The 25833-nt window shown below is 33.7% G+C and overlaps 1 protein-coding gene and 1 long non-coding RNA gene across 11 annotated transcripts in view; one reads left to right on the forward strand and one right to left on the reverse strand.

The window, feature by feature from the left end:
- LOC126972155 (potassium/sodium hyperpolarization-activated cyclic nucleotide-gated channel 2) overlaps positions 1 to 25833 on the forward strand; it is a 313446-nt gene that overhangs the window by 229452 nt on the left and 58161 nt on the right. For 8 of the 10 annotated variants that reach the window (XM_050818746.1, XM_050818749.1, XM_050818751.1 and 5 more), the window contains one exon: positions 21578 to 21854. In XM_050818746.1, the coding sequence (XP_050674703.1) occupies positions 21578 to 21854 (277 nt within the window). Of the gene's footprint in view, positions 1 to 1192; positions 1607 to 10609; positions 10823 to 21577; positions 21855 to 25833 lie in introns of those variants that run through there. The other 2 variants (XM_050818756.1, XM_050818754.1) reach the window with 2 other exon arrangements.
- LOC126972203 (uncharacterized) lies at positions 16086 to 23999 on the reverse strand. Its single transcript, XR_007731072.1, has 3 exons — positions 23852 to 23999; positions 16931 to 17005; positions 16086 to 16326 (listed from the first exon to the last, which is right to left on the reverse strand). It is a non-coding gene; the product is annotated as an uncharacterized LOC126972203 (long non-coding RNA).

Raw genomic sequence — 25833 nt, forward strand, 5'->3', positions numbered from 1 at the left:
TCTGCACGTCGTCTCTTCACTTTAAAAATAAATGAAGTATCATCAGGAAACTATACAATCTCATGGCTATCATCTACCACAAACGCAGTAGTATGAAGGTAGTAGGTACTTAGCGATATCTAATATATAAAATTCTCATGTCGCGGTGTTTGTAGTTAATCTCCTTCAAAACGGCTCAACCGATTCTCATGAAATTTTGAGTGCATATTGGGTAGGTCTGAGAATCGGACAACATCTATTTTTCATCCTCCTGAATGTTAAGGGTGATCCATGCCAAATTATTATTTTTAAATTTGTTTGATTATGAGCCAGCATTAAAAAATACATACAACTTCAAATTTTCACCCATCTACGATCAACAGTTACTTTTGTATCGCGATTCAAGGTTTGCTGTGTCAGTTAGTGACTATATAATAATAAAGCTTTATTTATTCCGAATTTCTGATTATAAACTTAAATTAAAACAGTTAATTCTACGTTTGTACAGTTAATACTAATCGGGCCTCTTTCGGGCATAAGCCTCTTCCATATTTTTTTATCTTGTCCTGTTTTCATCCATTCCTTTCCCGCAATCGCTTTTATGTCATCGACTCCACCATCTCTTGGGTCTTCCGACTTGTATGCCAGATCACTTGCCTTCTAATCGAGATATTATATGGAATCGGTCAATCATTTAAAATCCAACCATTTGATTAAGTCGTATTTAATCAACAGAATTTGTAAGTTTTCCAATGCATCCAATTTCAGTTGTAAGTTTTCCATTGCGTTGTATTCCATTAAAGAGGACAAGAATTTCAATTAAGCTTAAAAACTCCCCCTTTTTGGGAACGTATGGACCAGTTTTATTTTATTTTATTTGTCAATATAAAAACTTATTCTTTTACAATACAAATACGTCGGCTTCCGGTCTCTAAATATTTAAAGGCTCCAAGAAAAAAGAATCAAAATAAATGTTTATAATAACACCTTTTAAATAATTATTGTTATGGAAACATTTTAAATAAACGTTAAAATTTATTTCTTCATTATAATGAATACATTTTCCTCTTCTAATCAACGATCTTAGTAACCATTAACGAACCGTAAAATCAAGAAACAATCGCTATGTTTAGCTTTCAGTCACAATTATTATTGTTCTCAAGCAAAACATTTCAGTGCATTATGTGCTGTGTTCTCGAATAGCCAATATTACGAACGTTCAGAATTCATTCGATTTTAAAAAGCATACACGTTCCAAATTTAAAAGTTATTATAATCTGTAGCAGACTGGCGCCAAATATAAACAAACATCTTATTCATTTCGAGTTTAAGGCTAAGGATCATCGCCATTCATCCAATTTTCGGGCCACGCAAACCGGCAACAGTTTTAATTCTTGATTTAAAACGTTGTCTGCACTCTTCTGTTTAGCCTGTCAATATTCAATTGTACCGTCGGTATTGAGCGCGTCGGTCGCGCATCGCGTGCGCACTTTAACCTAACGACAATTCAAAATGACGTTTCAATATATAACAAGTTGACATTACTTATCTACAATGTGTTGTGAAGGATTCAAAAATTATCTGTTCTATAAACTAAGGAAGTACACATGTGGATTGAGTCAAGAAAGTGAGTATGAAGCTTCCAGATGTTTAGTTTGTGCAGCATTTGGTTAATATTTACGCATAGAATCATTTAAACACACTAAATTTAGAATTGAACCTTCAAGATGATCAACTTTGATCTAATTTCTACCGGGAACTCATCTAGTTCTAAAAGCTTTATGAATTATAGCGTTGAATAAGTTTTATTTAAAAAAATATTTTATTCAGTTTTATTTTTACAACACCCAACCTATTTAAATAGGTACATTTTAGTACCTAATTGGTTCTTAACGCTGTATATTTTCCAATAATATTCGTCATTCACCTTGATTTGCTGCAACAGTCGTGAAAAATTGCAGCCTTTGGTCAATAGACGAACGGTCATTTAAAAAGAATAAAACGAGCGCAAGCTAATAAGAGTTCTGAATCATACCAAAGATAAGCAATTCTTTGTCCTCTATTTAGGTACGGTGGTTAGCTTTCAATGGAGTATCTGTTTTGTTGTCAACAATATGGTCAGTAATTAACCACAATAAATTAAAGCATTCTTTTTATTCTAATACTTAGTATTATTTCGACGATTTTTACCTCATTCATTAATTGTTAGTATGTTATCACCGAATATAAACATGATGAATGATAAGCCGATTTTCTGTGAGTTCTGAAGGTACTCGAGGGGAACGGGGAGCCCCGTTATCCCATTTATATATCTTAGAACTCAGCTATCTGACCATCTTTCCGCCCGTCTGCCTGTCGCCGGGTACCTATCCCAAGATGTGCAATAGTTAATTGGCTGAAAATAAATTTGACACAGCTTATAATGTGTTAGAGTCTTAATTATTGCCGCTAAAACAACCAATGATAATATAAATCTAGACGGCTATATCTACATTCTCCGGGAAAAAAAAATGTTTCTAAGAAGTCTTTAAAAAAATACATGGTCTTCTTACTTGCACGACTGTACGGGATGCTTCGACTGCAATTTTGCCTCGCTATCACCGGTGTTTTAACTTCGAGTACTGTGAATATTCACAAATTAAAATCCACACTTTATTGCACTTATATTTAGTGCACAGAAGATGTAGTAAAATGATATATTTAGCATTACTACTACCGGAATATACCGAATAACAAGAAATACACCCGTTATTCCATAGATGTCCAGATTTGGTATCTCTTTGTGAATTCTCCAGCTCTTGAAGTAAACTTATTATTAACTATGTGCACTTAATGATGCAATGAGACCTCAACCTAAGAAATGGTCTCGAGGTTCAGAAGAAATAGTTTTTAAGCTTCAAAAATCTGACAAAGGGCCTTTATACGAAACTCACGTGTTAAAATGAAAATAAAAATTAACCCCCTTATTCATAATAGTCTGCTAACTTAAAGCATTGCTAATTCTCACTCTGTCTTCTTCTATTGACCTAAGTCAGGATGAGAAAAAACACTCCTAAGCGGCTGTTTAAAGTTAGCGGACCATTATGAATACCCCTTATTCATAATGGTCCGCTAACTTTAAACAGTTAGTTAGTATATAAATAGTATTGGAATTATAGGTTCGACGAGTACCCGAGCTGCAAATAAAAATAATGTGCAATGACGCGTAAATTAGTAATAATCTTAAAAAAATATATTTATGTTTGAATTATTGTCAGTTGGGCATGAATTTTAAAATGATAGATAATAAAATAATATGATTTATCTTTGTTGAATAACATATAAAATTTGCCTCTGGCAACATTCACGATAGTTTGAAAGTTCGAAGCGTTGTTCTGTGTCGTGTTTGCAATTCGAAGTTTCCAATATCGCAGAATTGTTACACAATGCCCATAGTTTCCACAAATTATACTTGAATATATTCAGAATTAATAATACACACACAATTTAATATATACAGACAAATGCACAATCAATTATTTAACTCAGTTTAGATAGTTTAAGTTGAATGAATCGTAGCTCTGTTATATTTACCAACAACATACTCTTAAATAGAAATAGAAATAATGCAATATTTTTGAGAAAACTTCTTCAAATGTGAATCGTCATATAATATGGTCGCGATAAGACCGTCTCGTTTATAAATCCTAATACAATACGATTTAATTATAAATAAATTAGAAAAATGAAAGATTCGTTGGCATTATGATCTATCTAAGTAATAAATTCTGTCATGGTGATTTGGCCATTTGGTCTTAGTATTAGGACCGCTGAGAACAATCATAATTCGAAAAGAATAATGATATCATTTATTCATTTATGTTCCTGCTCCCCCTAGCTCCGGCAAAGGCATCCACAGTACATCTCCATCCGTCCTAAGCTTCGCAATATACCTTCACCGTAATTTGTAAAATAAAAAAAAATAGTTAGCATTACTCACGGACTAGTAAAAAAAATAACGACTCCGTGTCACCTTACATAACAGTGTAGCACCAAAACAAGCCGATTAACGCGTAAATATTTCGCCCCACGCACACACTTACACTACTACAGGCCGATAGGCGGCCATTATGAGACTTGTCATCGACTGTGACAGATCAGTTTGCGTCTCAATAAAATATTTTAAAAATGCCGTCGTGCGTTGTGAATAAGTGTAAAAACGATGCTATATAAGTACTTGTGGCCATATATGATTATTTAAGGGAGAAAAAATTGTGTAACTAGTATCCTCCGTAACCGCACACACACTAGCATAACGGTGCTTCACTTGCTAATATCACGGAGTCCTTCTTTTTTTATTCGTCCGTGGCATTACTGAATACATTTAAGAGATAATAAAAATAAAAATAATGTCATAAAAATCCAAAGGAAATGGCAAATCATTTACAAATTTCAGTGATTTTTATAAGGGGCGGTCTTAATTTACAATACACATCACTAAGCATAGTTAGACCCGCGCCATAAACTATAGAGGAATAGTACTCGCGTCCAATGACATGAAGGACAATGTCTAAAAAGACATGCGTCATGCATCATGCTCGTGAAAGGGCGCTTCTTTTTGTGGCTGCTTGATCCTGTCATAGAAAACCCTGCGTTTTTGCGATATTTGAATTTTGAAATTTTCTTTTAATTCCTACTTATAATATTGATTCAGAATTGTTAAATTGTTTATGTATGAGCTTGACATTCATAAGCGTCTCGTTTGTTAACCAACTTGAATGAATAACTTTTGAGATGAGAACTTCTTTAAATAGTACAATTTGGAATCAAGATTCAAGTCTTAATAGCCTTAATACATGGTCGGATTTGGTACGGCCGGACCATCGGGCGCCTCGCACCAATTGGTCCGGCGTCGTACTCGGTACGGTTCGGACTGTAATATTAATAATTTTATACAATGGACAATGGCAACAAACCATCGATTATGGTCCGCTACCATACCGTGTCCGATGGTTCGACCGTACCAAGTCCGATCATGTGTTTAAGCTATAAGCGAGAAAATTCTGCTTATAGCTGCAACTATACTATGTTAGTCATAATGTTTGTGAAACGTGTAAGGTAAAATTACGATGCTATTCCTCCAAGATATACCACTCCCAAAATAGAAGTATTTACATTACATTCTCTCATAAACTTCTCTTGAACTGATGAACTGTGACACAGAATTTTATGATTGATATATGGGAGGTGTTGATACTGAAATATACAAATGTTATTCGCAGCCGCATAATTCCGAACGGTGTGTACAATATCTAACAATAATATAGGTACATCAACTGACGTATACGTTTACGTTTGTGTGGTAAAGGTTACTATAACATAAATGACTTTTTTAATGATAACACAATTTGGGAATGGGGCGACCGCCCTCAGGCTATTAAATAATAAGTTTAATTGTACAATGTTACTTTGTAAACATATTTTTCGATGAAAAAAAAAGCCCGCTGAGTTTGTTGCGCCCGTTCTTATCAAGCCTGAGGCATTCATTTTGGAATGGGTGGTAGTTTTTGACTTTCAATAAGTGATGTCACATCCTATTTTGAATAAAAATATTTTAATTTGAATTTGAACTACTATATAAATTTATGTAAACGAAAGAACAGATGTGAGTTTGGGCAACAATAATTTTTATGACCTCCATATTATTATAATTTCGAATGTAGTTCCAAAATGGTCCGTATAGTAAATTAAAAATGTCATAATATTATTCAATTATGGATCATATTCTTTTTATAAAAGACTTAAGACTGGATTGTAATTTGTAATGCAAGATTTGATATAACTATGATGTAAAATATTTAATTGAACAACTTTCAAATACATTACCGTGCTACTCTCTCGCCTCATTACTTATCTATGCTCTTTGCTAGATAAGCGCATTCGAAATTCAAATAACTATTAGAAGTCAATCAAATGCTTGTTTAAATATCGCTTGGGGCTATTGGGATGTCTGGTAACTGCTAAGTATGTGGTGGTAAATTAATATTAAATTTTATTTTTAAAATACCTATTGGAATGAAATGAAATCACTTTATTGTACTAAAAAAACATAATGACCGACTGTATCGCTGTTCAGCGATACCCTAAGATGTAGGAGATTTTATTTATAATTTGGCGTAAGGCAATAAATAAACATACTATGGGATATATATACACACACATATAAACATACATACGCATATATATATACATTCATTTATACTGTTAGATATACCCACAAAAGAAGATTTTTTTTTAATTGAGTAGAATTAATGCAAATCAAATAATTTTAATAATATGGGGTTTAGCCGGGTCTTTTCGCACAGGATTCCGGCTAGATGCCACAGCAGTGCTTTTGTGCTGTCACGCAGTAATTGATAATCACTAAATAGTAAACACAAATGTGTTTACTCGTGTAAGTTACTGAGATTTACGACTCAGGACGAATTGTACATTAGAGTTTTTTTTTTATTGAGGAGGACGACAAACAAGCATATGATTCCACCTAATGGTAAGTGATCACCGCAGCATATATTCTCCTGCAACACCAGAGGAACCACAATAGTGTTGCCAACGTTATAAAGTCGAAAGCCGAAAACACATTGGTACTGGCGGGTGAGAATCGAACCGCAGGCTCCTTGGTGAGAGTCAACAGTCCAACCTTTTGCAACATCGCTTGAATTGACGCTTCTAAAATTTTGAAATTAATTGAATAATTTCTTAAATTCTTCACGCATTATAGCCTAAACACATTGTTGGAATTGGTACGGCTAGACCATCAAACAGTCTGGTGGGCGTTTCGCACCAATTGGTCCGGCGTCGTACTCGGTAAGATCCAGACTATGTTAATAATAATTATAATTATGTGAATTGGACAATGCCACATACCATCCAATATGGTCTGCTACCAGACCGCGTGCGATGGTGCGCCGTACCAAATCCGACCATGTGTTTAGGCCATTAGAGGTGCCACTTAGAATTGTAAGTTTTCATATATGCTGAGTGGTCTTGCCTCTTTATTGCCAATTCCTGTGCTCAAATAATTCACACACACACACACACACTCACGCCTTGTTCCCGTCGGGGTAGGCAGAGACAATAGAATGCCATTTGCTTCTATCCTTACAAACCTCACGCGCTTCCTCTACATTCATTACTGTTTTCATACACGCTCGCCGGTTGCGGGTGCTTCGGACCTCTCCTTTTCTCAAAACGTCCCCAATTTGGTCGAAGAATGTTCTCCGAGGTCTCCCGCGACCGACTTGCCCACACACACTTGCCTTATATATTTGATGCGTCATTCTTTCTTCACTCAGCATTTCAGCATTCCTTTATCAGTCCTTTTTCAAATAATTCAATCAGTAATAAATCAACAAGTCATCAATTTTTCTCCACGACTCGTTCAGTACATGGTGTCGACCTTGACACGACCAAACATTATCCTCTTGTCTCAATTGAGCAGTAATTGTCGGACATCTTCTGCTATTCTTGGCTACAATTTGCACTGGACACCGCGATTGCAACACAACTGGGGATTTATTTTTAACAAGCCACTCGCAATTGCTGTCCCGATATTTCAAATGACATTCAATTGAGTCGGCCGTTACTTTGCGGAAATCCATTGTCACAAATATTTATGTCGAAAGTAAATTTAATGTAGACACGAACAAAAATATGCAAGAGAGAAGTACGTCTCTAACGGAAATACAGAAAGATAGAAAAGGAAAGCGAACTATTGTTAGTGTTGCCGGTTTTAAACGAAAACGGGCCAAGTTTATTACTTCAGTGTGCGAGACTAGCTATGTCATATGTTAGTGTGCTTAAAGTAGAGGTTAAGTGTCAACCTCAATTATTTTCGATGTTTTAACAGTCTTTCTATGCGTATAAGTGATCTAAGATTTAACTATAATAAGTTATTACTATTTGCCCTTTTCCTACCTATTCTGGGTTCAGTAAAATATAGGTTCCGGATAAGTGGGAGGCTCCTTTGCACAGGATGCCGGCTAGATTATGAGTACCACATCGGCGCCTAATTCTGCCGTGAAGCAGTAATGTGTAAGCATTACTGTTTTTCGGAAGGGCGCCGTAACTTGTGAAATTACTGGGCAAATGAGACTTGACATCTAATGTCTCCAGATGACGAGCGCAATTGTAGTGCGGCTCAGAATTTTTGGGTTTTTCAATAATCATGAGCGGCACTGCTTTGTAACGGGCAGGGCGTATCAATTACCATCAGCTGAACGTCATTCTCGCCTCATCCCATATTTTCATAAAAACAAAGTATTACTCAGATCGGTTCAATAGTTTTCGCAGTGTATGTTTAGGAAAAAAATGGCTCTTAATTTATTATAGATTATAATTTATAAATATTTTAAATCTTATTACTTTATAAATATTGAATAAAAACATAGTTGTTTTTAATATTATTATCCCCGCCATAATAAGGTTGTAACTGCTGTCGCGTGGTATTATGAACACTCCGTCGTTTTGTTCATTAAGTTATCTCTAGTAATTATGATATGTGTTCTCAAAAGGTATCACAGTAATTATAAGTGGCATTTTAGTAAATTGCACTTGAGCGGGTAAACAAAATTTAGTTTAATTTATGTAGGTCCCGTATTACGCAATTTTTTAATTTTTCATTTGTTATAAATTTATTTTTTTGTAGCTATTAATATTTTATTAACGGCCGTTCCCATTAATCAGTCTATGTCTTACATGAGATGAAAATCGTAACTATCGTTGACTTTTCTGTTCCAATAAACTTATCGACGGTAGCTTATCCGTACACGCTGTCTGTCAATAGGACAACATATAGCTTACCAGCGATAGAAGTTTGTATGGAAATTTCAATTCACGCGTCCCAATATAAGGCGATAACAATGACTTATTGGGTATATTGGGACAGCTTCAGATTATTGTAAGCTAATTATTGACTGTAGAAGGTAGTAATTTATCTCTATCTGTAGAACGACCGTATGTGCTTCTTTCTATTTGATGCTGTTGTTACTGATTACTTCCTTGACAGTAAATATCTCCAGATATTCATTTCTCATAAAGCACTGTGTAAAAAACTAAACTAAGTTAAGTCAAACATAAAAATAGCCTTAGGTTTATGGTTAATAGATAATAATACACGTTAAAATACATTTAAAAAGTATTTTATTTAAAGCACTAATAAGCTACCTTTTCTAAATATTTGAAATATATTTTATTTCAATCACATATATGTGACCTTTTGCATGTAGATCACACACGTTTAAATCCATTTAAAAAGTATTTTATTTAAATCATTGATAAGTTACCTTTTCAATACAGCTAGTAACACATATTATGTTAATGCTTTTAAAAAGAATTTCATTTAAACCATTGATTAGTTACCGTTTCAATATAGTTAGTAACGCATGTTTCAATGCATTTAAAAAGTATTTTACTTAAATCATTGATAAGTTACCATTTTAATGCAGCTAGTTACACATATTTCAATGCATTTTAAAAGTATTTCATTTAAACCATTGATAAGTTACCTTTTCAATGCAGCTAGGAACACATATTTCAATACATTTTAAAAGTATTTCATTTAAATCATTGATAAGTTGCTTTTCAATACAACTAGTAACACATATTTCAATGCATTTAAAAAATATTTCATTTAAATCATTGATAAGTTACCTTTTCAATGTTTACACGTTTTAGTATTTTTTTTAATTAGTGCTAAAATACAACTTTTCAGTGAATCGAATCGTACTTATTAGTATCTACAATGTAAATTTGACGTTAATATTCAACCATTTTATATCGCAATTACACGCCAATTATTATTTCAAATAATTATTAAATCTAGCTCGTGACCCTCACTCATTCCGCCTCAGTTATCAAGATAAAATATAACCCATATAATGTTGTGTCATCGTCACCTATTTATATAGAAAAATTTTTTGTTCCTTCCATATACTTAAATCATCATTTTTTTTAAATTATTTACAGCCTTTGTAACTCGCTGGTAAAGAAGCTTTGTGTATGTGAAAGTATTTTCATCGATAGATTTAAGTAGTTTATAGTTGATTACAAACAAACATATTTTCTTTTTATAACATAAGCTGAGTTGATATAACATTTGCAAAGTGTAAAAGTTGAATTGTGTTTTATTGATAATAAATGTGCGGTCGCAGTCATTTTTCGGAATACTGATAATAATTTACGCCATTTTACACAATTATCTAGTACACAAACTAACCTTTACTACGGTAGTCGGACATGATGTTTTAAATACAATTTATATACTTTCATATGCATATATTATATGTTTGAATATAAAATCGATGACACAAATTAATATGAAAACAAAATTTATCAACGATGCGGGAATCGAATCTCGAAACCGCAACCTCTCGCGTTCCGTGCGTGCGCTCTTCCACTGAGCCAACCGTAAAATTCAACTCAGAAGTTTACTGTCAGGATTCAAATCGGGGACTCAGTAGTCAGGACTACCACACAGCGCCAATAAGTCTTTAAATTATAATTTAGTTAATATATTATTTAAAAAAAAAATCATTAAATTAGCTCTTGAAGCGACAGCGTCAAAACATAATTAAACCTTTTATAATTTCAGCCAAAAAATAACCAAATTTTAGTCAATTAGTACAAAGAAACTAGATTTAATAACCTTTATTTGTAATCTAATATATGGTGTAAATGTCTGTGATGTCTGTATGTACCAATATGTGTTGTCAGTTATATTTTTAACCCGGGTTAGTTAAACTAATCAACACGGCTTCGTTTAAGCGAAAGTTTAAAGTTGGGACGCCGACCAAAGCGCCTAGAGGTAAGTTGTTAACTAACATTATGTTGCATGTTTGTGTATTAACTATAAGCAGAGTCAATAAAGAAAGGAATCAAAAATATCGCGCCTAAAAAAAAAAAATTGTGATACGAAATTAAAAAATTATATTTGATTTTCTATTATGTGTTTGATTTGAATAGGAGTGGGCGACGCGGCAATACTGAGAGAAAAAAAAATATTAAATTAATTTCACAAATTCTTTGCAACAATCGAAGAGCAAAATTGTATGCGACTTTTAATTTTTTTTTTTGCTAACTGTACTGCTTTAACTGCAAGTACAAGCCGTTACTTTAAGTTCTCTTTATTATTGACTAGGCTTATAAATAAAGGCAATCTAGTTTTTATTATTATATGTTACATAATTACTTTATATTTTAATATCTATTCTAATACAGCAGACCTTACCGGCCGTAAAACTCTTCTTACAACCAAAAAACTCCTACGAGTACTGGACCCTTAAAGCCCTTAAATAAGTTACAAAAATCCATACCCTCTATTAGTTTTCTCTACGTAACTCCATATTTTTTGTAAGTATTTAATAACAAGCCATATTTTATATATTTCCGGTATAAATTAAATAATTTATTATTTTTACTTCTCTAGTCTTCGATTCGTCATGCTCACTTAGATGAATTTGAAAAGAGCAACCTTAGAGTTCCAGCTCATTCTTCTCTGAGGAAATCTCCCTTCCGAATGAGCTGTTTGAAAAAAAAACATATTTCAAGTGTACCTAATATGATTTATTTTTGATTTAATTTGATGTCATTGTTTGTGGCACCGTCGTGGGGCAGGTCGTTTCCCTCTCTAAGATACTCCTGTACGAGCGCTGCTTGGGATGACTGGTCGATCCAGTCATAGCGAACTCTACCTATTTGAAAATAAAATTATATTGACTCAAACAAGTCGAAACATTCGAGTATTCCTTGCAGATAATGTATAAATGTTTTGTGTAATGCTGAGACTGTAAATATGATTTAAAAAATTGACACAGAGTCTTGCCACTTCTTTTCAGTAACGCTCAACAACAATAATTCGAAAGCGCTTAGTTTAGGCCCATTTAATTAAAGTTTATTTGAGTTTGTATTGAACGGGACAAAGACACAAAGGTACTACTGTTATAAACTAGAATATATAGAACTTCCATATTATGATATTTATGAAACGGTAATTAAATTCATCAAACTTGATATAAATATCTTCAAGAACAACAGTATTACATAAGCAGAACGAATGACTTTGATAAGCTATGACTAACAATAATGGTATTTTAATTTTCCGACGCATTCTTTGTTTTGTTCTTATTTCACGCTTGGAATATTATTTTATCGAAGAGGAGGAAAAACCAACATATTATATAAGGGTCAGCTGATGGTAAGTGGTCACCATATCTACTCTCTTGTAACACCAGAGAAATCAGGAGAGCGCTAAATACATAATAATATTAAGAATTTTTATTATACAGTCCTTAATAAATAAAACTGAAAAAAAAATATGGACGATGCGGGACTCGAATGCGAGCGCTCTTTCCAACTGAGCCAACCGTTTGAGTCACGTATCGTCATAAAATCTCGTATGATTTGTGCAACTCTCAGGTTTCCACTTCACTTCACCACTTCAGATGAGGGTTCGCGGGTCCGAGTCCCGCATCGTTCATAAAATTATGTTTTCAGTTTTTTTTGTGTAATTAATCCCAGAAGTGAGGGTTATTACTTTAAAAACATAACAAAACGTCTTTAATACAAAATATAATTATATTTGCAATACTATGATTACATTATATTAAAACTATCATTTCGGGGAAGCGTACCAAGAATACTGGCAGCATTTCCGCGTTGGATAGCTACGCTGATCCGTTGAACGAAATATCTGCTAGACCTTGGGTTGCCAGTAGGCAGTATTGAGGGCGAGAAGATAGTACTTTGTACATTCTCCGCGCCTCTGAGCCCCACGAGCCAAGTGTCTCGACACCAAACGACACAGAGATGTATGACTCACTGAGACCGACATATTTGCGACGTTTGCTGTCTTCAGCAGTCGAAGCAGCAGGACCATCACCAACTGACGTAACTTGGACATGAGAAGGACCCAGAGTGTTGACGCAAATCGCATTCCACACCTTATATATTATTATTATTTATTCGAAAACATATTGGTGGTTGAAAACAGACGCCGACTCTTTTTAATACGCTGTCATCAAGTTAACCAATTTACTAAATTATCGTCTGTCTTCTACTGCATTTGTCACGGAGAGTGTTCCTACGAGCTGTTTAACCTGGTTCCTGCCGCAAATTAGCATTTCATCTGCTATGGAATGTGCTTCCGGACTATTTCCGAGACGATTCGACATGGGTACCTTCAAAAAAAGCGCGTACACTGTGATTCCTCTGGTGGCAAGAGAATGTGAGCGGCGGTAATCACTTAACATCAAGTGACTCTTCTTCCATAAAAAAAATCAGTAATCGTAATAATCTACGAAATTCTCATTTTAACACTCAAATACACTTGTATAAAATAATGAAAATAAAAATAAATTATATTATATTTATTTTGTATAATAAAATATTTTAAGTAAATATTAATGAATATGAACGTTTTTATCCTTTAACGGAAGCTTATCAATTTTTTTTTCTGTAATAACCTATATAGTAGCTTATTTCTTCTCTTTGGTCAAAGGATGGTTAGTTTTTTGAGTGTCTAATGCTTGTAACATGTAATTGCCCTTTTTACTATTTCTTTATACTAAAATAAACCCTATAGAGATAAAACCATATCGAAATTGGTGTAGGACAGCACCACTGTTTTATAACTGGATAGTTACAACTAATCTTCTACTACTAATCAACTAACAATTACTGTTTATTCAATCAACTAGTAAGAATGAAATAAATAATAAGCCAAATGTCTTAAGGCGACACTAAATGCCGGCGACCTTGAGCGATATGAGTTCACGGCTCCTATGTAACAAAGCCAATATTTTCAAAATTCTTGCGTCGAAAATTTAACATTTTAACAGGCGCAAACAGTTTAATTGCTTACAATCCTCATTATTGATTACTAATCTTAATAAATGTACCAACACAAAAAAGTAAGAGCTATAAGAACAACTTTTATGAAAGCAGTATACTAAACAAATGCATCATGCCGAGAAAAAACTTGTTTAACTGCAAACAAAACTGGTAGTTCATAATAGCTCTGTAGTGTTAAGTTTAACTAACAGCAAGCATTAGCAACCTACAAGTAAGACTTAAGGGTATGTGTAACAGGATAAAGTAGTGTTCATAGCTCCAAATGCTATATTTTCACCACAAAACTTGTCTAAAAACACCTTGTTTGCGTACTTTCTGCTTACTCTTCGCCTTAAACATCGTAAATATCTTAAAATTATTCAAATTTGTAAATTTAAGTTATTCAAAGAAACCTGCCTTCAAATCGACGTCATTGATATCATTAAAATCATGTAATTATTACAGTAATGAATGTTAATTGATTATCATATTATTTATTGTATGTAGTAACTTTATTAAAAAAAAATATTAATGTAACATCTATTTTTCAACCATATAAAAAAATAATACAACTTATTTAGCCATGAACTCTCCAAAAATCCGAATATGTTTAGTATTAGATACAATTATGTTCGCATGAATCTCGATAATAATGTTTTGGTCATTTCCGCCAACGGTCGTTGTTCGCTGTTCGTTCAGTAGTATTAATACCAATTATGACAACTATGTGAATTTGAAAAATTGATCAAAATCAATTCAAAATCACGTAATTCATGTAGGAAATTATACTTATGAATGTCAAAAGAATTTCTTTACTTTTTATATCTACCGCCACTTCGGAAAGGGTTGATCTATGATGATAAGAAGTAGCAAGAAACTCATTGCCACTCTTTTAAATCAACATTTACAGCAACATACAGCCACAGCCACAACTCAACGCCATACAGGAGTAAGTAAAAAAAAAGTAAATGTAAATTAATACGTAAAAATATTTATCTAGGGTTTAAAAACAAAGGATAAAACGTTTGTACGGAAAAAATCTGCTAATGATACCTATTAAAAGTCTCCAAATTTAATTCTCCGTCACCCAATTGCTTAACAGTGACAAGAGCAAAAAATTTGTTTTAAAAATGTTGATAATTAATTATCATGTGTTTAATTGCGCGTTCGATTTGTTGAATGTCAACAATAATTTATTAAGTTTGATATCAATGACTCATTCTTACATTCAGTATGGATATGAGATTTTATATATTTAAACATCCAACGCTCGAGTGATCCGGACTATCAAATACATACAATCCCTTTGTTAGCTTAATAACGCTGATTAGGAGCCAAGCCTAAATAATATTTAGGTTGATGCCCTTTAAACAATTGGTTATGTTTTTAAAGTGATAACCCACACTTCCAGGAACTAATGTTAAGATTTGCAAGAGCGACATCTCATGTCAATGTCCTAATATGAAAATATTGGGGTTGAGCAGGTTATCAACTGTAAAGTACACCTGTAGATGAAGCCACAACCTGAGAGTTGAACAAAGCCTACAAAATTTTATGACGATAGGTCACTCGAACGGTTAGCTCAGTTGAAAGATCACTCGCACGGAACGCGAGAGGTTTCGAGTCCGAAAGTGAATTCGAATCCCGCATCGATCATAAAATTTTGTTTTCAAATTTTATTTATAGTTGTTCTTTACTCCAATTGTTCTCTTTATTTCTTTGTACATTATGACCATGTGTTGTTGGTCCTGATTCTATACTTCCGACGAAATTTAAATTTGCAGTAGATTTATAGGAAGTAAATAAAAATAACTTAGTTGTCAGCATTTGAGAAGTGCCTCCCTTATGAGAGAAACTTGATGGGAAGCTTTTTATTAATAGATTTCGAGACACATTCATTCGGGAATTTGTAACATTTTTAAGCCAATCTTTAAACGAGCAATTCTTGTATATATATAATCTGAATCTCGGAAACGGCTCCAACGATTTTCATAAAATTTTGTATACAGGGGATTGCGGAGCCGATACATCGATCCAGCTTTCAATTAAAATAATAGTTTTATTCGTGTTTTAACGAGAAATAGCTACAATAACATTAGAATACAAAGATAAATTTCGCCACTATATACAAGACTGTAATAACTCAGATGTGACATTAGGTGATCCGGAAAGTAGAAGACCCCTTTTCTAATCCAGATTTCCTAATAGTTTTTTCTTTTGTTCAAGTTTTGTACATTCTTAAAAATCCGAGCAAGCCTCGGTCGTCCGGATATTATCGATAAAACATTATAACAATAAAAAAAACGTAATCTATTCAGGTCTTCGAAAGTGTTAAATGCTGTGGTTAGAAGCGTTGGCAAAGATACGCCCAATTCTCCAAGATATTATTCTCTGCCATCTCCAAGTTTCTCTACTTGTTTTTTGTTGTTGTTTTCTTGGCATATCTTCTAGAACCCTTAACATGGTCGTTGCATTATTCATCTGTGGGAATTGTTTAAACGATAAAATATTTAAAGAAAATGTTATGTCCTATTCAAGAATCCTGAGCGACACTGCATTGTAATGGGTAGGGCGTATCAATTAGCATCAGCTGAACGTCCAGCTCGTCTTGTCCCTTATTTTCATAAAAAAATCTATCGATGGATGCCAGATCCCCTTTGTTCAGTCATACAATATACAATTTACAAGTCTCTTATTACCGATCTCGAATTACAAGTTGACGCCACTTGTGACAATGAAGCTAGCTCATTGTTTAATCATATTGAATCAGCTGTAATCGCTCAGATGAGTGTTCGTGATGTTCATTAACAACAGGGCTGTCTGTTTTGATGTCTCACATGTAATGGATTATGCTGAAATTTAATATTGTCCCTCTAAAAAATAGCAGGACAATTGTACAATTCAGCTTTTCATAATATATGGCCATGAGTAATGTTACAAATAGCATATGCATTAATTTTTTATGACATGACGTAATCTTAATAAAACTTATATTTATTTATTTCTATGAAGTCGCAATGAAGAATAAGATTTTTGTTCTAATTGGCTTTACTTTGTCTGGCCACGAATCCATTGATATACATACTGTTTCCATGGGAGATTTAGACACTGCTTGTTCTAGCAATTTCTTAAGCGACTCGATTTCGACGTGTCGTGTCTTCTGAAACCAATCATAATTTGTATAAATATGTAACTGCCTCTTTGTATGTCTTGCTGTGGAATGAGTTTCTTGAACGGTGTTTCCAGGACGATGCGACATGCTAAGGGTACCTTCAACACGCGTACACCCTTTTTTAAGGCCGGCAAAGCTCCTGCGATTCCACTGTTGTTGCAAGAGAAGATGATCTGTACTTTCGTTTGTTCTCCTCTTCCATAAAATAAATATTTCTTGTCTAAGGAGTTCAGATCTGAACTAGTCTTCAGCTCTTACAATGTCCAGAACGATTACGGTCCAACATTTACGCGCTAAGGATATTTCACAGGTTCTAAGACAGTCTCGTGATACACTCTGGCTGAAGTTTGAAGAGAATTAAATTACACAAATAAAACTGAAAACAAAATTTTATTATCGATTTATGACGAGAATTAAATTCCTGAAAAATGAAGGTTTGTTACTCCTTGACAATAAACCCCTCCTCGCACACACACACACCAAACCACGACTGACGCAGTTTGACAGCAGTAACAGTCTTATTACTTCTAAAAGCACGCGGTCACCCCGATCTGAATTGGTATATCGATTTTATAGCTTCTAACATAACAAACGCGTTCAATATTTAAATTAATAAATATTTAAGTTTTTAAATTGTACCACTATGTATGGGCCAGTTCAATGAATTTTATATTTTCTTATTTATGTTTCTTTTCTTACTATATACGGGACGAGACGAGCAGGACGTTCAACTGATAGTAATTGACACGCCCTTTCCATTACAATGCTGCGCCACTGAGGATTTTTGAAAAACCCAAAAATTCTGAGCGGCACTACAGTTGCGCTCGTCACCATGAGACATAAGATGTCAAGTCTCATTTGCCCAGTAATTTTACTAGCTACGGCGCCCTTCAGACCGAAACACAGTAATGCTTACACGTTACTGCTTTACGGCAGATGTAGGCGTCGTTGCGGTACCAATAATCTAGCCGGCATCTTGTTCAAAGAAGTCGTCTTCCACAGGTCAAAGTGTTTAAAACAAGAACACAACTAGATTGGGTTGCATCAACTAACTTTAGCAATAAAAAAACACGTTAAAGTACCGGTTCAGCAAAAAAATTTTTTAGTTGACATCATAGGTTTAACTGTAATCTGTAACCGTCCATCTTCGCCAGTTTAAGATTTTGTTAATGTTCAATATAAACCTACCAAAAGTTTGAAATAAATATTCGATATTGACTTGATAGCCTAAGATCCCACTGCTTCATTCTGCAGGTATGTGTGCTTTTGATAAAACTAATTTTAAATGGCCATTTTTTTAAGTAGCCACCATGGTTTATCGCAAATAGTAAATATAAAACTTAAATTTTGTATTAAAATTACAAAAAAAAAAGATGACGGTAAGTAATAAACAATAATAGTATACCTGTTTACATCTGGCAACCCTAGTGTTGCGACTGACTGAGAGCATGAAACCATAATGAAAAAAATACATATAATTGCAATTTATATCAGAAAATTTATTATACTGAAATAAATTACAGATAATTGTGGGCAATGCCTATTGCTAATACATTGCATACTCAAAGTTCATTTAAAATTAATTTTGTCAAAAAAAAACACATACCAGCCGAATCGAGCAGTGGAATCTTGTACTTTTTAACTTATATGTCACTTTTCAACTTTAACTTAAACTAATGGAATACAATGGTGCCACACATTCCGCAGACAATGTTAAAGTCAGCGGTACTTTTAACGTTAAATTTGAACTCAACCTTAATTTATATCTTACAACCCAGCATTATTATACTTTACGTTAGTGTACTAAGTCTTAAGATTAGGCCCCGTTCATATTAATAGTACAAGAGCTAACGAAAGCCTTGCCACAATCACTCTTTCGTTCGCTATATGGGAAACTGATATACAACGGGCTTTAAGCACGGCAAGCTTTGCACATAATAATTTAGCGGTTGGATTATATTCTTTGCGTCGTCTCCAATAGTCAACCGAAATACTTTTCAAATAAGACAAGACTTTTTAAATAATGTTGCAAAAAACAATGACTAAATAAGATTCTTAAAACATTTTAAACTGGATAGAATTTAAAATACATCTGAAATAATAATTATTTTATTAATGTAACTTGAAGACTTAACAGTTACTAAAAAAATAAACTGTAGAATACCCAATATAAATGTAAATATATTGCAATTTATCTATTCAGTAAAAATACTTGAATTAAAATATCAATGAACATTAATTTTTTTTGACGCGATCCAGGATGTGACGCAATTATCTTTTATTTATATCAAGTTTATAAGTTTCACTTTATGGCTTGACGTCTATCTGTTATCAGCAAATATGCAATATACCCGTTGGTTGAATAGGTGGCTTTAAAACAACAGGATGGCCATAGAAAAAAGTAATGTAAGTTTTGTTTTAGTAGTTTTCCTCCATGATATATTTTGAGAGTTAAAGCGACCTATTTCAAAAACTAATAAATAATAGATGCCAACTGCTATTTAACTGTCAATTTAACGTTATTTAAGTTTAACGTGTATTTAATCTAAAAATAATGTGTCTACAATTAGTATCTTAAATAAACTTCGATGAAAAAAATCCGCTTAAAACGTCCCAAATAGTAACTATTTATAACCATAATATGATCACCGGCGATGCTGAAATAGTACAGAAAGGCTCACATACCGCAAATGAAATTATGCAGCCATATGCACATTCAAAACAGGAAGTTATTTACTCAAACACTGGCATACAAGCGCATTTGTGAAAGAACAATAACCATTGCCTTGATAGGGATTCAACGGTACTCAAACAATACCTTTAGTTGCATATTACCTGAATAAAAAGTAGCAAAATCAATTGGTCGCTGTATGTTTTTATAACATCTTGTATTTTTCTTGTTATTATGAGAAATTTGTACTTACGATTTACGTACTTTGGTTTTTGCTAATAATTCTCAACAAAAACACATCATTGCTTCTCTGAAGTTATTTATTTTAATATTATTTATAAAATTATCATTTCCACTTGTAAGAAATAGAAGCAAGAAGTTTCGATTAATTCAGTTTTTTTTCTTTCTAAATAACAAAATATATGACGCCAAAAACAAAAAGGATTCACTAATTGGGGCTAGAACATGCAATTTTCACTTGATTCACACTATATTTATATATATACAATATTGTGGAGGACTATATATATTTACGACTCATCTAATAAATAAGAAAGGAGAATAGAAGTGCCAATAATTTTGGTCTCCTGATGAAGTTATTTAGAACAAACAGATGGCAATGATGAAAGAAAGAAAAGGGGGTGTTTACTACTCGAGCGAACAATATGACCATTGACAGATCAATGGAATGGAATGGAATAGGAAATAAAATGATAACGATGATGAATGATGACGACGAATAACATAATAGCAATCACGATATAGCAAAAGAAACTGGTAGATAGAGTATGAGAAAAGATGCTATCAGGAAAATAGCGGGTTAAGGATAGGATATAATGTATAGTTAGGATAGGTCTTTGTCGGAAGAGCTACAGTTTTATCCTCCATTTGCTGATTTTTTATGATAAGACAAACTCTATATTAGTAATATAATCTTATCTAATAGCAGCAGTGAAAGCGGTTTATTTTATTTATAATTACTTCCATTAAAACAAGCTGATACCAAATGTACACTGTTCCTACAATTTTCTACATAATATTATAAAAAAACTACATAATATTTCTAAATATCATTAAAGTACATTTTTAATAGTTTCCTGTCTCAGACCAGGAGACTGGTAGATTATTTAGAAATCTATGACCTGATGACACTTGAAATGCCTTGCCCTGTATTTCAAATACCTCAATTCTTACCAAACTCTCTCATTATGGTATGATGTTTTGTTCGTCATTAATGACTACGTCTATAATATAGTTGCTTTGCTGTGTATTTTTTTAAATATTTCACGTAGAAAGCCAAAGTTAATTTATGAAAGATAATTCGTTCTCAAGTTGGAATTTATTAAAATTAGGTGCATTTCTCTTAAGAAATATTTCGAATTTAACATGAATATATCTATAATATTATCCGTTACGGCCGACTTGTGTTCTGTTTGTCAGTTGGTGATATCCCATCAAACGTCTACTTCCTGTGCCTTTGTGATTCGTGGTTCGATCATGATAATTTGTTCTCTTTATATTTATTACACATAATATTATTTATTTTATATAATATGTGTTATATCATGGTGTGTAGATGAATTTTATTACCATTTTTTTACTATTTGTTATTTTTAAGGTGATATCTCGCTTCTGGGATTAATTATAGAAGTAGATGTAGATGGAACCATAACCTCAGACTTGAACAAGACCTACCAATATTTACGAACCATGTGTCACTCGAACGGTTGTCTCAGTTGTTATGAGCGCTCGGCCGGCACCCGAGTCGTCCCGGGGAGAGCCATAAATTTTGGTTACAAATTATATGAACGATGTACCAATTGTACCATTTCTTTAATTAATTAACAAATCCTATATATTTTTATATATAATTGCATTGTTTGTTTCAGGCGACGCCGATATGTCGCTGAAGCAGGGCAGCGGCACGGGCAAAGTCCACTTCGGTGGTTTGGACGATGTCTCCCTGTACGGAACCCCAGTCGAACCAGCTCCACCAGCCCCCGACGCCAAGCAAGGCTTCCTACGGAACCAACTACAAGCCCTCTTCCAGCCCACGGACAACAAACTAGCCATGAAACTCTTCGGCTCCAAGAAGGCCTTGATGAAGGAGCGCATCCGGCAGAAGGCGGCTGGTCATTGGGTGATACATCCCTGCAGTAGTTTCAGGTAAGGTTCTTGTCGAAAGACAATTTAAGTACAGCCCGGTTACATTATCTCTGGACGTAACGTCGATGACGTCAGATCATCGCTTTGGTACGGTGTGCAAAACAAGTAACTCTTTTAATAATATCCTAATATAATTATTAATAAATAAACTACGAATTATTTTGTCAGTATTATTGATTGGCGTAAAGCTGTTGAGTTGTAATGCTGATTATTATTATTATAATGATGCAAAAATCAATGAAAGCATCTACTAGGTTAAGTACAAAGAGTAACTATTTATTTTTCTGACAGAACTATTATAGCGACACAGAACAACATAAACTACAGAACTATTAACAAGGGGTTGGAAGGGAAAGGGAAGAGACGTTCCAACGAGGTACAGAGATAACGTGGGCGTTTAGTAATATCTAACTTAGAACTAAGTTTCAAAAGACATTTCAAAAGTATCTTTCCGCGAAAAATCTATTACACAGATAAGCACAGGTATAGGTCGGGTATGTATATTCCTGACATATTTCCGTCCTACAAATTTATGTAGAGTGACCTACATTTAAAATTTTGGAAAAGAAAGACCTAATGAAAATTTTTTTTCAAAGTCGATAGAGAACAGGATAGGTATATGTGTGTTGAGATATGTGTGTTTAGTTAATTAATGGGAGCACCAATGGCATATACAGTAATATCCCCTATAAGATGGTACGCTTATAACGTACGTTTTCATATTAGGTGATTTCAATCGCTCCTTTAACCCTTTAAATTTCCCACATACATATTTCTGTACAGTGAAATTTAAAATGATTTGTACAGTTCATAATTAACTTGTAAATTAATTTGTGTGTGTCAATTATTGTGTTATTACAAAATTAAATGTTTTTCAAATTCTATTTGTGTATTAATCCTAGAAGTGAGGGTTATCACTTTTAAAACATAAGAAATTGTTTAGCCTTACAAGAGCGACATCTCAACTCAATTTCCTAATATGCAAATATTGGGGTTGAGCAGCATCTGTAAAGTAGATCCTGTAGATGAAACCACAACCTGAGAGTTGAACAAAGCATACAAGGTTTTATGACGATACGTCACTTGAACGGTTAGCTCAGATGGTTAGAGCACTGGCACGGAACGCCAGAGGTTGTGGGTGCGAGTCCCGCATCGTTCATAGGGTTTTGTTTTTCAAATTTTATTTGTTTATTAATCCTAGAAGTGAGGGTTATCACTTTAAAAATAAATACGAGGTCGTAAAAACGCGTCAACGAGATTAGCCCTATAACGAATTTCCTTATAACGGAACGACTCTACCGCTCTCTATAGGGGTTGGTACCTCTATATATTCTGATATCTTATATACTTATACTATAGCATTACATAAAAAAAAATGACATTATTTATATTGAAAGCCTTAATTATTTATATATTGCATGCTATTTATGGCTTCTACTCGTTATAATTTAATTAAGAATCACTTTTCTATGTTAAAAACTCATGAACGAATGATTCCACAAATTACGATGTCGTGGGCGTAATAAATATATTAACTTTGTACCATTTACGAGCCCGAGCAAATGGTCGTAACTCTTCAAATTGGATCTCTTACAGGAAATAGAATCGATTGCTACACTAATATTCACGTAGGATACAATATTTACTTATAATTTGAGTTTTAAGGATTTGACGGTTAGATTTATCAATACTCGCTACTGGAATTTTTATACTAATTAATAGAGAGAGGTTTTTTTTTTCTTCGGTTATACTGCGAAAGCTACTGATGATACTTATACCATAATATGCAGCGTGTTTCGGAGAAGGTTTTAGTGATTACTTAAGTGGTGCTCACTAATTGTGCCTACGCGGCGTCACCTTTAACCTCGGTGAGTGTTTAGTTTACCCGTCGAAGGTTTTTTTAAATACTACCTATCTATTTACTGCGACAAAAAAAAATTTAGTAACATACGCTTCGTGTTATTTACATTCAAATTAATATAATACAAAATACTTACTGATGATATTATGTGATCCAAGTATCTTTCTTATTTCTTGTAGTATTATTTACACAATTTAACTACGCAACCCAGCATTTTGGTTTCAATTATCAGCAAAGTTTGAGTGAACATGGGGCACGTCAAAGTCACACATTGTTCGAGACTGGCTCGAGTACGCCCACTTGGGCGTAGTATTAGATTAGTTGCCGCACTTTGCGATTACGCCTTCGGTATCTAGATGGAAGGCAGCGGAGACCAATCCTTAATCTAAGCTTGTTCCTTTGGTGTGTCGTTCCTGCAATTGGTTTTGAAAGTAGAGAGATAGATAGTAATAAACTGAGTAGGGATAGATACTCAAAGTAATAACAAACATTTTAATAAAAAATAGATATTGTAAGTTTGTAAAACCAATATTTATTCCTTTTGTGGTGGAACAATCTCTTATTTCACACCGAAACATGAATTCATTCGAGAACACCGAATACATCATATCAAATATTAATCCGGTTAACACGGCTTTCAGTTTTGCAATGCATTGGAATTGTGAAAACAACAGTGGGTAACTGTATTAAACTTTTGCCGGAATAGCTTTATATTATTTATATGTATCTGTAATAGTATTATCTTTGATTATTAACACGAGTGTTACACATTTAAATAAAACACTTTTAAAGGATTAAGACGCGTGTAATTGTAACATTCGCCCTGAAAACGAGATCTGGAAAGGTCTTGAAACGTCGGGTTAACTAAAATAAAAATTTAACTTTTACGAAAAAGACTAATTTAAAAACAGTTACAATTGCATGCGTTTTAATCCATTAAAAGTGTTTTATTTAAATGTATCTGTAATGTTAAATTGTTTTAATAAATAATAAATATATAAATATACAAATAAAATTTGAAAAACAACAAAACTTTATGAACGATGCGGGACTCGAACCCACGATTCCGGCGTTCCGTGCTCTAACCAACTGAGCTAACCGTTCGAGTGTGGCATCGTTATAAAAACTTGTATGCTTTGTTCAACTCTCAGGTTGTGGCTTCATCTACAGGATCTACTTTACAGTTGATAACCTGCTCAACCCCAATATTTGTATATATAAATATTTAACGCCTTTGAACTTCCCATTTTATTTATGAATATGACACAAAATTATTCACTAGTAAAGTAATATATAAATTAGAAGATTTATTTTTTTATTCATTAAGGCTTATCAACTAGATACATAATTTAACATATACGAATTAGATAAGCATTAATAAGTGATACTATTTATAATATCTAAATTAAAGGTATGCATAACGTTACTAAACTAAAAAGTAATGCTAAAAACAATTTAGAAAAATCATGATCATCAGCCGGAAGACGTCCACTGCTGGACAAAGGTCTCCCCCAAAGATTTCCACGACGATCGGTCCTGCGCTGCCCTCATCCAACGTATTCCGGCGATCTTGACCAGATCGTCGGTCCATCTTGTGGGGGGCCTACCAACACTGCGTCTTCCGGTACGTGGTCGCCATTCGAGGACATTACTGCCCCAACGGCCATCTGTAAAATAATTTAATAATAACAATTTAGAAAAATAAAAATAATTAATTTTATTACTAATTACTTACTTACTAATCTATATTTAAGATTTTCAACGACATAGACAAGGACACCTGTTGTATGTTAAAATTTGAAAAAATATCAATAATATGATCTTATTTAAATATTTTATTCTAATTTACACATATGAGTTGATGATGAACGTGAAGTTTTTCGCATTCAAATAGAGCGCTTCGCACTACGTCCGATCCGTACCCGTACCCGTGACAATACGGTCCGGTGTAGTCATAGAACTATTTCACTTATTCCACCTTCGCACGACGCGCAACAAATTAGGATGTCATCCCCACCATCTGGATGTGTGGCGGTCCTCCACAGTGCGGTTTTCAAGGAGCTTTCTTCCACGTACTACTAAGCTGTGGAATGAGCTTCCTTGTGCGGTGTTTCCGGG

Source organism: Leptidea sinapis, chromosome 25 (genome assembly GCF_905404315.1).
Source record: "Leptidea sinapis chromosome 25, ilLepSina1.1, whole genome shotgun sequence".
Lineage (NCBI taxonomy): Eukaryota > Metazoa > Arthropoda > Insecta > Lepidoptera > Pieridae > Leptidea > Leptidea sinapis.